Source organism: Haliotis rubra, unplaced genomic scaffold (assembly GCF_003918875.1).
Source record: "Haliotis rubra isolate DU_JTF1 unplaced genomic scaffold, ASM391887v1 Scf16, whole genome shotgun sequence".
Taxonomy (NCBI): domain Eukaryota; kingdom Metazoa; phylum Mollusca; class Gastropoda; order Lepetellida; family Haliotidae; genus Haliotis; species Haliotis rubra.
In genome coordinates, this window is record NW_025765558.1 from 1,754,340 (window position 1) to 1,767,780 (window position 13,441).

Below are 13,441 nucleotides of genomic sequence, written 5' to 3' on the forward strand. Positions count from 1 at the left end.
TCACGATGTTGGTGAAGAATATTCAGTAATCGATATGACACTTGATGTTTGTTAAGTATGAACCATATCTGAGATACAATTGCGTTAGTTACAATTATCATGTCTTAGATTCTTGTTTCCAGTGATATTCCTACTTTATTGTCACTGTCGCAACAAAGTCCAGCACCTATAATTGGCTTTTCCAAGCGCCTCCCTATCACCACAACGTTGACCGGCGTCAAGGTTTCTGTGAGATATCCAATCCTCACGAAGAGAGTCACAGATAGCACAATTATCTATGTCCACCAAACATGTATAAAAGAGGGTGTTGATGAGCTGCTGAGAGAATAAAAGTGGACATCACAAGCACGCTTACCATCAACATCGCAGCCTACCAGTTCCCGCCATGAAGTTTTTCACCCAAGTGCTGTCGTTTCTTCTGTCAGTTTTGCTCGCAGCTCAAGCGAACAACCTAAACACGGTGAGTTGCTAACTTTTCATTTAAAAAATCAGAAATTAAAACCTTCAGAATTAAGGGTTTCCCAGTGGTCAAAGAACTCGTAATCCAACGTGAGTTGCGTCCCTTTGCTCCTAGGATCCGTTGGTCCAGGGTTCGAATCCTAAATTGTCTCAGATATGTTAGCGCGAAAACCGTCTTCATGATTTCATAAAAAGGAGCATGATTACTATTGGTTGTCTATTATGTCTTTGAACGGCATTTAGAAGTGATACACATAAAATGTGAGAATTCATTAATGTCAGTTTCTTTGATGAGGAACAGGACGCTTTTGAGCATAGTCTTACTCCTTCATCAGGTGAATGAAAAACTAGGGTGCAGATAAGTATATAAGTACATGTTTAACAACAACAGTGATAAGATAATAATAACGGACACTTAACAAGGGAAGTAGGTTGGTAACTGGTGCTGATTGGTAGGGGTGGGTATTGCAGAGAATTTTCATATTGCGATATATTGCGATGCGAAAGCATGTATTGCAATATATTGCAAGAAGTTTTTTAAACAAAAACACTACTTATACTCGAGTTAATGCTTGATTTATAAAGCAAAAACAAAACAAAATCATCATGTTTGATTAAGCTTTAATAAAAACTTTTAATCCTGACAAAATAAAAATGTAAATAATATCTGGAACAAATCAAACAAGGCAATATCCGAAGATTTCCGAGTGTTACGAAGTTTTCCGAATGCATGTCAAAATACCGGTTTTCGATCAGCGTATCGCAATACGTATCGTTTTCATGTCTGAACCGGTAAATCCCGGTAAACCGGTTGTATTGCGCAGCCCTACTGATTGGTAATGGCTTCTATTTGTTCATTTACATTACCAAACAGCGCCAGTTGACCATTGACATCAATAAATGTTCCCTTTTTGGGTTCTCTTTTGTTCAAAGTCGAAATCAGCGATGCTCTAACAATATGACGACGGCCTTTAATTTTTCGAGTCAGGATAATGCAAATCGTTGATCGAAATTGTGATCAATGATCCAAGCCAAGGGGTACAACGCCACTTTAACAACCAGGATATCTAACGGCACGGAGTTATTGTGAAGACGGAACATTGTAAACCAGTTGACTAAGGGTGACAAGTAATCCATTTGGTAACCTTTTGACCAATTTTAATCCATAATACCAAGGGCTATCAATCATACGGTGATGCGGCGTTAAACCGAACCCATTCACTTATATATAAACGAAAACTGAAGAAAAGTGAAAGGCTTCAAATGTTGACATTACATTCTAAAAAGATCGTATTTGCCATTTGACCAATTTAAAACCAGAATCCCAAATGGTATCAATACTGTTAAACCGAACTCATTCGCTTATATTTTAACTAAATGAACGAATTGTCACGTTGCACGCAAGAAAAATATATATAACGGTTTCAAATGTAGACATTATATGATTAAAATATCTCTTTGGCTTCCATTTTCATATACAGGTTAATACCTCTGTCCGCTATATGTTTCTGAATCGGCCATGTTGAATAGTAATGCTCAGGTGTAGGATGTGGGAGCACCTATTTTTGCATAAATTATTGTTGACTTACGGTATTCCTGAGTTGAAGAGAAAGTGGACAATTTCCATCATCCAAATCTCACCGTGCCGTTAGATAAGGTGGTTAAAGTGTCGATTTGTGGAACCCATTTCTCATATTGCTGGAATGATGCTCAGGTAGCATTACAGCGTATTTACTCTCTTACTCCATAGGGCCGGTGGGGTAGCCTATAGGTTAAAGCGTTCGCTCGTCACGCCGAAGACCCGGGTTCGATTCCCCATATGGGTTCAAAGTGTGAAGCCCATTTCTGGTGTCCCCCGCCGTGATATTGCTGAAATATTGCTGAAATATTGCTAAAAACGGCGTAAAGCTAAACTCACTCACGTTTACCTTTTCTCACATTTTATGCGCTTTGAGCATGCACCTTGTGGGTGGATACAGCGCTTTATAAATACTCATCATTATTATTCTTTTTAAAAATGACACAAACACATCAAAATGAGTTTTCAATGGTGAGCATGTATTTGTTTGGGATATCATGGCTTGGGTTTGCTGTGTTTTGGCAGTCTGCATTCAGACGAGCTAAGTTTTAATAATGTTTATAATGTTCTTAAATTGATCAACAAAGTTACATGTGTTTTTCTCACCTCAAATGGAAGTTTTGTAAATTGTTCGAAATAACCAAATATTTTTAAAAGTATTTATGATTAAGATATGAATTTAAAAATGGGACGAAAATAGCTTTAGTATTCAATCAGTGACTGACATAGATGTATCTTTTCGAAACAATCGTATTGATACCTATTGAATATATCCCCATGATCATCATAGACGCTGACCATTATAATACAAGACCGTTCAGAGTCATAAGTAACCACTGTTCTACTCATCTTTATTAGGGATTGTACCCGTGAAGGTCCGGGTTAGAATGTTGATCTTCAGTAACCCATGCTTGTCGTAAGAGGCGACTAACGGGATCGGGTGGTCAGACTCGATGACTTGGTTGACACATGTCATCGGTTCCCAATTGCGCAGATCGATGCTCATGCTGTTGATCACTGGATTGTCTGGTCCAGACTCGATTATTTACAGACCGCCACCGAAAAGCTGGAGTGCGGCGTAAAAGTAAACTCACTCACTCACTATTATGGAGGGTCATACAAATATCATCAGATAAATGTACGAAGCAAGTCAAAGTGCTGTTCAGTTGTGTGTTAAAACGAAACATTTTTATACCCACTATGACTGTAACCTGTCAAGACATGTATTTCATGTACACGGGCGCTCTGGTGTGTTTTCGGTAACTTTATAAATGCAACATTTGGAATTACGCTTTCTCATTGTTTTGATTAGCATTCTTGAAGATGGTGAGTCAATAATCAAGCATACGACTTTATGAATAACAACCATGAAGAACGACATTTTTATGTAGATTCAACTTAGCTTGATAACGGTGTAAGAATCTAGTACTTTTGTTACGTTGAGACCCATCAGGGTTTAGAACCCTCTCACTAAGATTCAGATTTTCGAAGCTCTTTTAGCGCTAAGATAGTCGTAAGTGCCATACATTAACATTAACCTACGACTATCTTAGCGCTTAGAGAGCGTCGAAAATCTAGGCCCAGGTATCTAATCTCTATCACGTAAGTCAGCGATCTAACCCACTTAGCCATAGCGGCTTCCACATTTGACCGCTTTCTAAATGACAATGTGTACTTATAGCTTTCGGCCGTGAACGCCTGCCAATATCCACTTGTCAAAGAGATACACAATGTACGTAATCTCGACTACCAGTTGTCCGACTTCCTGTGGAAGCCGTGGTGGCTCAGTGGGTTAGATCGCTGACTTTCTGTGCTGGGCATTTAGTGCCTGACTCTGAGACTCCCAGATGGGACTCAGCCAAACCAAAATACTTGAATCGTTACATTACTGAGAGAGTGTAATCCCAAATAAAACCCATATTACAGTTGACCACTCTCTAAATGCCATTGTGTATTCACAACTCTATAAATCTTTCACATTTCATTATTTTTAAAAATCGTTACCCATTTTCCCAGTTCCATACAATCATTCAATCAATGTGACATAGAACATGTTCCTCAACTGTTAATCACATCGTTGACATCCTATTGATGATGGGGGGCGGTGGGATAGTCTAGTGGTTAAAGCGTTGGCTCGTCACGCCGAAGACCCGGGTTCGAATCCCCACATGGGTACAATGAGTGAAGCCCATTTATGGTGTCCCCCGCCGTGATATTGCTGGAATATTGCTAAAAGCGGCGTAAAACCAAACTCAGTCAGTCAGTATTGATGATGGTTGCCATATAATGATGTTTGACAAACTACATACCTACGTGACCCTTATATAATAGAAGCTAACACCGGGAATAATCGATTACAATCACGATGTGCTTCTATTGTATTCTCCACGTGGATGCGATAACGTACAGCAGAAAATGATATGATTAGCACTAATGACGCTTCACGGCCGTGTATTGAATATAACAGCGTGAGGGATGCTGGCCACGGGATGTATTGTCTAGTTTTATAAATACGTATATGTGAGCTATTGAATGTTGAGTACAGCTTCTTTAGTCCCATTATATGCATTATATATACTGAGCGGGAAAAGAAAGTGCATGTATACCGAGCTGAAAATGAGTAAATACACACGGATGCAACAACATGACATCTAATAAAATAAATAAAATAATAAATAAAATAAAATAAATTTTTTTATATAAATTTATATTAAAATAAAATTAATGTAAATTTGTGCCGAATAAACAAATGTATTGATTTCCAAATATGAGTTGTCTGCGATTTATGTATCATATGTATTTCTGATGTTATTAATGAAATTATTTCATACAAATATGATACTGAGGTATTCTTTGAGTGCTACTAAGTGCAGTTCTTTTCTTATATATCATATGACTAACATGATATATATACCCGTCAAGATCCGGGTTTGAACTCATCTTCAGTAACCCATGCTTGTCGTAAGAGGCGACTAACGGGATCAGGTGGTCAGGCTCGCTGACTGGGTTGACACATGTCATCGTATCCCAACTGCGTAGATTGATGCCCATGATGTTGATCACTGGATTGTCTGGTCCAGACTCGGTTATTTACTGACCGCCGCCAAATAGCTGGAATATTGCTGGATGCAGCGTTAAGCAACAAACAACATGATATATTTCACTTGAATATCAAACACGATATCGAATCAAGAAAGATGTTGCGGTTTATTTCTTTTTCTTTCATATTGTCACTTCCTTAAAAATAATATATTATGGTCATTTAACATTAAACATCAAGGTAATGCACAAATAAATATGCTTATTAATAAAAATAGTTCCAAACTTTATTTAACCTCCAAAATATACACGTCAACAATGGGGCTCGTTCCACAAAGCGATCTGACCCCTACGCCGGCCTTAACTCCAGTAGTTTAAAACAGACTTACGACAATCCTATCGTTGTGACAGCTTTGTGGAACGAGTTCTACGACACAACTACGATATCCCAAAATTCTACCACAAACTAACAACCATTTCTATTTGTTTCTTTCTTCGCCATCGGGGTTCGATTCCCCACATGGGTACGCTGTGTTAAACCCATGTCTGGTGTCCCCGCCGTGATATTGCTGGAATATTACTAAAAGCAGCGTAAAACTAAACACACTCACTCTTAGCCATAGGGGTATATATATTTTCACCCCACAGTTTTAAGTCGGGATGTATATATTCCAGGTGTTAGGGCTACCCGCGGCTGTGAGCACCCGTCAGTGTGGGTCGAGTACCCCGTGTATGTGGGCAGTCTGCAGATGGCGAGCGGCACTGCGGGTGGACGAGACATTCTGCGACTTCCTCGACTATGAGTAAGTATATATCAATGTGTGTTTGTATGTCAAACATCAGAAAAATAAGACATAAACATAAAATATACAATCAATTTATGACTCTCTTTTATTCAACAAGACCGCCTCCGTGGTGTAGTGGTTAGAGCGTCCGCCCGGAGAGCGGAAGGTCGCGGGTTCGATCCCCGACCGCGTCATACCAAAAGACGTTAAAATGTGGTACTTGTTGGTCCCTGCCTGGCGCTCGGCATTAATGGGTACAACAAGAACTGGTCGGCTCGGAGTCAGTATAATGTGTCTGAGTGGGGTATTCATGCTTCACTGCGGCATGGTATCTCAGTGAGCTAGCACTATAAAACCAGCCTACGTCTGGGCTAGTACACATACACATACACACGCATGCACGTCGTCATATGAGCGAAATATTCTCAAGCACGACGTTAAACCCAATTTCACCTCACCTTTTATTCAACAAATTTGTTCGTTTCCTATGTACCTCGGTTAGATGACGGATGGCTGTCTGTAAATAGTAGAGTCAGGACAAGACAAGCTAGTGATTGACATCATGGGCATCGATCCATGCATTCAGGATACAGTGATATGCATTAACCGTGAAGATCAGGGTTTGAATTGGTCTTCAGCAACCCATGCTTTTCGTAAGAGGCGACTAACGGGATCGGGTGGTTAGGCTTACTGATTTGATTGACATATGTCATCGTATCCCAGTTGCGTAGATTGATGCTCATGATGTTGATCTCTAGATTGTCTGGTCCAGACTCGATTATTTACAGAGCGCCTCCACATAGCTGGAATATTGCTGAGTGGGACGTTAAAGCATAAACCAACGAACTACCAATCGTATGACAAGCACATATCTTTGAAGTTCAATTCTAGCCAGGATCTTCACGACTGCAGTAGTAAGTCAGTGAATACACAGTGCCATTTAGAAAGTGGTCAGATATAACATACATGTATGTTATATTTGGGATTACGCTTTCTCAGTAAGGAACACTTGAAATAATCGCATGTCAAGGTGAAGGTCATCTGTTTTCAACATCTTGTATGGTCCCGTGCTAGTCCAGAACTGCCTTGAACCAATCAGATTATGAATGTGGGTAAGGCTCACCCACGCTTCCTGCAGTGCTTGTGTCAAAGGTTCAATGTCTGTTGCTGACGTGATGGCTTACATCGATCAAGAACATTGTCGTGTTGCTTGTTGCATAATGCGAAGAACGTGGGGACGAAGAATTTCATGTACATAACGTTCTGCCGATAAATTGCCATGGACGTGTACCACGCCTGTTCTATCCGTGTGGACATCATTACACTATCCCCACCAAACCTGTCCACTTCCTGAATGCAGTTTTGAGCATTCCACGAAGATGGAAGTTGGACATTAGGCAGTCTAACTTTTTCTACTTTGAGTTTCTTTTTCTGCTATGGTTAAGAACAAACTCATTTCCACAGAATCAGCATTTTATTTCACTGACGCAATACAAAACAATATTTCTTTCATAGGCGGATCCATGTGCTGAAAGTTTGTTAAATGACCATTGAAACTCGGGTGAAATTGAAGTGTGAACCCTCCTTTTCTCAATAGTGTCCACCCACCCACCTTTCTCAAAAAGCTGTATCCGCCCCTGCCTTTAATATAATGTTTTTAACGGATAATAACACAGGGACTCCTGAAGAAATTCAACCAAAAGGACAAAACATTTTTGCAAAGCCACAAATCATCATCCTGTACGTGGTACGTAAGTCCCCAAAACTTTCAAAGTCAATTTCGCTCAACCATACGTTTTAATCGTAGTATTTTTGTTATTTTAAATTTCGGCTAAATCTTCCTACCATCGCCAGTGGCTGAAGGGATGGTGTAAGTCCAGCTAGGGTCCATGCAGGTAGCAAAAGTAATGTAAGTCCCCACGGTTCCTAGTATGGTGATCTACCTTCAGTTGTTGGCGATCTATAACCCGTAATTTATCTTCTTTAGTTAAAATGTTTTAGTTTTACATGCTAGTTTTATATTCATATCTGTGATACTCTAGTGTTTTTACTGTCCATCGTCGACAGGTTTTACTCTTCGAAAATGTTTTCATTTCTTATTGTATGAATTGTTTTCGTCACGATATGGCTGAGATATTGCCGATGTGACGTTAAATATTAACTCACTCACTCATCCTGTACGTTTGTCTTACTGGGGTATACATTGCACGGAATATTCGAGTGGCGTATTTCAAATTGGAGCTGTTTGTATTGTGTTTTACGTTGGTATTCCTCCGAGTATTTTCAGTATATCTTCACGATGTTAAGGATGCACAATATGCTTAAGACCATGTCAATATTTCGATTTGATAGGTCTAGAGTATTCATTTATTTAATATCAAAGTTCCTTCATCTCCTGATGGGGGTGTTGTCTCGTGGGTAGCCCAGGTTACAAGACAGTTGAAATTAGGTAACGTTGGTCACGGAAAGTCCTTGGATGGGAGGCCATGTTTGACCCCACAAAGATACACACGTAATGGACATGGTCTCACCTTGAGCGTGTGATTTTGTTCAAAATTGCCTCTGTTCACCCAGCAGGGAATAGGTACCCCTTGGATAAGTCATATGACGGTTAACCTTTTGTACAGCGAACACAGGCAGAATGGGTTAACCGGGGTAATAATGTCATAGCGCAATGAGCTTACATATGCGCTTAAGAAATACCCATTATTATAATTATCATCATTATCATTATTGTTGATTCGCGACGTCACTGATCAATTCCGCTTTTATGTAACCTTCATGATAACATCATTTGTCTCGAGGTAATCCGGCGTTAAATATATACGCCACGTGATTTACATACCACCCCCTACAACGCCCCCAACTCAACCCCCACTTGCCACGTCGTCCTTGACGTCATCACCGCCGTGTAGCTGTGATTAGCCAATAATATGTGTAAAGTACAGACACATCCGTGGGTAACCCTATTACCACGGATCCAGCGCCGGACAATGAAATGGCCACCCTCCCCCGTACGCAGCGTTAACCCCTTCTGGAGACAATGGTAATTGACGGTAGGAAAGCAATCACCAGCAACAAAGGAGGATTATGAATATTCTGTTGGGAAATATTAACAATGTCCATTTCGACCCAGGGTATTAGAGACTTTTGATGATGCTGCGTATATGGAGTGTATGACTTCAATGACCTGACACATTGGTTCAGAATCCCTGATTTTTGTGTGCTTGGTGCTCTTTCATCAAAATGATTAGATACGCTGTGTGAATGAGAGTATGCTGGTATTATCTTTATTAGCCTGGGTTCAGTACTCGGTCAGTACATTCATTTTCATGAGTAATTTATAAGACACGATAAAAGTACTTTACTAAAAGTGACTGACTGACTGACTGAGTTTGGTTTTACGCCGCTTTTAGCAATACTCCAGCAAAATCACGGCGGGGGACACCAGAAATGGGCTTCACACATTGTACCCATGTGGGGATTCGAACCTGGGTCTTCGGCGTGACGAGCCAACGCTTTAACCACTAGGCTACCCCACCGCCCCTACTAAAAGTGAGCATTTACTTGTTTTGCTCTTGTTCATTGGATGTGGATCTATTCATTCTGAAAGAATCCAAACGGTTGCGTAGTGATACTATGTGTCAGTGTGTGAGTGAGTTTATTTCTGTTCTTCATTGAAGTTAATGTACAAACAAACGTGCAGCGTTTCGATGCGTTATTTGAGTCAACTCTGATGTAAATTCACTGTTTGTATCTTTCATTGAAGCCTACATTATCGCGTGAGAGTGATTGAGTTTAGTTTTACACCAGTTTTAGCAATATTCCAGCAATATCACGGCGGGGGACACCAGAAACGGGCTTCGCACATTGTACCCATATGGGGAATCGAACCTGGGTCTTCGGTGTGACGAACGAACGTTTAAACCACTAGGCTACCCCACCGCACCGGTACTATGTAACAGCGACCATTATGAAAGCGGTAGATTGCTGACAATTGACAGCAACATGTTTAAACACAGATTCATGTCGGAGCGGAAATGGCGAACGATCTGTCTACCCATGGAAAAATATTGAATGTGAACACAGAGAAATAAATTAAACTTAGCTCTGTATAATCAGTCTCCTCTTTGAGAAAAGATTTTCCAAAAGAATGTTCATAAGTAACACATGTTAAATTTGGGATTACACTTTCTCAGTAAAGTACAGGGTCTTATAACTTTGTTTGGTTCAGTCCCATCTATTGTGTCAAGGTTGCTGAGTGGGTTAGATGGCTGACCTTGCATTCCGGCTGTCCCGGTGGGACTCAACCCAACAAAAGTACCAGAATCAGTACTTCATTGAGAAAGTGTAATCTCAAATACACTTTTAAAATCCGAAACGCATATGTGACTTTGAGAATATTGTAGCTGCGGCAAAAACAATACAAATATACTAATTATTTCAAAAACGTCATTTTGTGTCATTGCAAACAGTTTCAGTGCCAAAACGCGGCAATTTTAACTTTCCCCGTTGTTTTAGAAGCGTTTGAAGAAATATTCGCCAAACGTCACCGAAGAAAACATGCAAAGCAAAATGCACGTGCAAGTAAGCGGAAAAGCATGCGACATCAATCACTATACAAAGGCAAACGTTGTGTTTAAGTTTGTGGTTCGTCTTTGCCTGGAAGGACCGCCTCCGTGGTGTAGTGGTTAGAGCGTCCGCCCGGAGAGCGGAAGGTCGCGGGTTCGATCCCCGACCGCGTCAAACCAAAAGACGTTAAAAAATGGTACTTGTTGGTCCCTGCCTGGCGCTCGGCATTAATGGGTACAACAAGGACTGGTCGGCTCGGAGTCAGTATAATGTGTCTGAGTGGGGTATTCTTGCTTCACTGCGACATGGTATCTCAGTGGGCTAGCACTATAAAACCTGCTTAAGTCTGGGCTAGTTCAAGCAGCCGCACATACACATACACACACGCATGCACGTCGTCATATGAGCGAAATATTCTCAAGCACGACGTTAAACCCAATTTCACCTCACCTCACCTCACCTCACCTCACCTCACCTTTGCCTGGAAAGGAGGAAATCATCATGCCGACACTGTTTCCCGACAATCGAAACATCACCATAGGCCGCCTTGAATCTGGGGAGTCGCAGTCTGCACTTGCCCGACTTTTCAACGTTCTTCAGAGCAACATATCTCGCCTTTGAGGTCGTTTCCTGCAGACCAGTTCCGCCCAAGATCGCCCGAGAAGCGGCCGTCCGTGAATTACCACCCAAGTCCAGGACCGCTACATCCGGGTTGCTCACTTGCGTCATCGTCTTGGCACAGCCGTGGAGACTGCACAATCCCTGGTTTGAGAAGAATTTCCGACCAGCCTGTCAGGAATCGATTGCGTGAAGTGGGGATTCGACCAAGATGGCCAGTTGTCGCCCCTGTGTTGCGGTGGTGTTGTCGAGTCCGGAACTAGAACCTTAGAAACCGGAGGCTAGTCTGGTTCAGTGATGAATCACGGTTTCTTCTTCACCGGCGATACCCGTGAAGGTCCCGGTTAGAATTGATTTTCAGCTACCCATGCTTGTCGTAAGGGGCGACTAACGGCATCGGGTGGTCAGGCTCGCTGACTTGGTTGACACATGTCATCGGTTCCCAATTGCGTAGATCGATGCTCATGCTGTTGATCATCACTGGATTGTCTGGTCCAGACTCGATTTTTTACAGACCGCCGCCATATACTATTGTTGAGTGGGGCGTAAAACTAAACTCACTCACTCATTCACTCTTCACCGGCGAGATCGAAGACAGCGTGTTTACCGCCGGAGAAATGAACGTTTTGACCCTACTTGAGATAGAGGTAGATGTGGTGTCATGGTGTGAGGTGAGATATCAAGCACACAAAGATCTGATTTTGTGGTTGTTCAGGGGAATTTTACAGCAGATCGGTGCATCAACGAAGTCCTTGCACATGCTTCCGACTATGGACCGACAGAGAGAGTTGTTCCAGCATGACGGTACCTTACCAAATCTAACGTTAGTGTCTTGCCATGGCCTTCCCGATCACCAGATCTAAATCCGACAGAACACCTACAGGATGAACTCGACGTGTACGTCAACGTGAAAACACGCTTTAGACACATCCACAACTGCTATCGCATTTCAGGAAGAGTGGGAAAGAATTCCACAAGTCATACAAAGTATTGACTTTGAGGCCATCGTGTGTACTCAAGTAAACTGAAACGCAAAGATAAAGGTTGCTGTTGTGTTGGCGAACTCGTTGTCTATTGACGTGCGAATTTTCCATTGAAATTACATGAAATAATTGCTCTTAAACTAACGCAATAAATTCTTCTAAAATTGGCTTATGCGTTTCTGTTTTTGAAGAGTGTATAACACGTATTACATATGACCACTTTCTAAATGACATTGTGTATCCATATGTGTCAGAACATGATGTGGGAATCTTTCTTGTTATTTTCGTGGAATTGAATTTGTAACAATTCTGATATCTGAATGCATTTCAAACATTTTTGTAATTTTCTTTCTTTTCAGCTGTCAGTGTCGCGAGGGGACGTCCTGTCAACAGACCGGCAACATTAAACCAGGTCCCAGCAGCGTCCTCACCTACTCATTCTACTGTCTTCCCAACGGTTCCGGGAATCAGAATTAAGGGGACGCAACTCTGCCTAGGGGACGCAACTCTGAACGCTATTTCGTGTCGCCATCTTGGAATTAGACGCCATATCTTTTCTCTCGAACAATATTTCTTTTCAATATTGCAGACCTATGGCGATGCTCTTCTGTGGAGATCGAACTGTTCTTCTCTTTTTTTCAGGTCGACATTTGTCTTATTTCATGGAGTCTGTTCAAAGGCATCTGTGATGTTCTGTAATATGTTTTTCATCTTTTTATCATGGGGTGTGAGATATCACCGATGAGTGTGCAAAATGCGTAAACTATAACCCGTTGAAATTAATCTTTGATTGGGAAAGAGCAATATCTGCGTGGAATGTTATGTAGTTATAGACGAAACCTTTACCTGAGCAGTGTAAAGAAATGACCTTTTAATGAAAACGGAGATTAAATGTGTAAACAGGATTAGCTGTCACGGTGCATAATGGCTATGATAATAAAAGTCCTTGTTGTCACTTCATCACTATTTCTTTGTTTTCCTTTAATGCTTGCGACCGCCTCCGTTGTGTAGTGGTTAGAGCGTCCGCCCGGAGAGCGGAAGGTCGCGGGTTCGATCCCCGACCGCGTCATACCAAAATACGTTAAAATATGGTACTTGTTGGTCCCTGCCTGGCGCTCGGCATTAATGGGTACAACAAGGTCGGCTCGGAGTATACTGTGTCTGAGTGGGGTATTCATGCTTCACTGCGGCATGGTATCTCAGTGAGCTAGCACTATAAAACCAGCTTCAGTCTGGGCTAGTACAAGCAGCCGCACATGCATGCACGTCGTCATATGAGCGAAATATTCTCAAGCACGACGTTAAACCCAATTTCACCTCACCTCCCCTCTTTTAATGCATGCTGTGGTCAGACAGGGTTCCGTGCCCTGGGCCGGCTCATCAAAGCGATCTTAGCACCAAGTCAA

The 13,441-nt window shown here is 41.6% G+C and overlaps 1 protein-coding gene across 1 annotated transcript; it reads left to right on the top strand.

The window, feature by feature from the left end:
* Positions 1–345: 345 nt before the first annotated feature.
* Positions 346–12,995, top strand: LOC124271389. Its single transcript, XM_046706531.1, has 3 exons — positions 346–460; positions 5,753–5,880; positions 12,395–12,995. The coding sequence occupies exons 1-3, from the start codon at positions 386–388 to the stop codon at positions 12,510–12,512; spliced, it is 321 nt and encodes a 106-aa protein (XP_046562487.1). The 5' UTR covers positions 346–385; the 3' UTR covers positions 12,513–12,995.
* The last annotated feature ends 446 nt before the right edge of the window (positions 12,996–13,441 follow it).

Bases quoted from the DNA above. Each gene is read 5' to 3' on its own strand.
- LOC124271389 (XM_046706531.1), top strand. From the start codon at position 386: ATGAAGTTTTTCACCCAAGTGCTGTCGTTTCTTCTGTCAGTTTTGCTC. The intron at 461-5,752 runs GTGAGTTGCTAA...TATATATTCCAG, and splicing joins AAGCGAACAACCTAAACACG to GTGTTAGGGCTACCCGCGGC. The intron at 5,881-12,394 runs GTAAGTATATAT...CTTTCTTTTCAG, and splicing joins TGCGACTTCCTCGACTATGA to CTGTCAGTGTCGCGAGGGGA.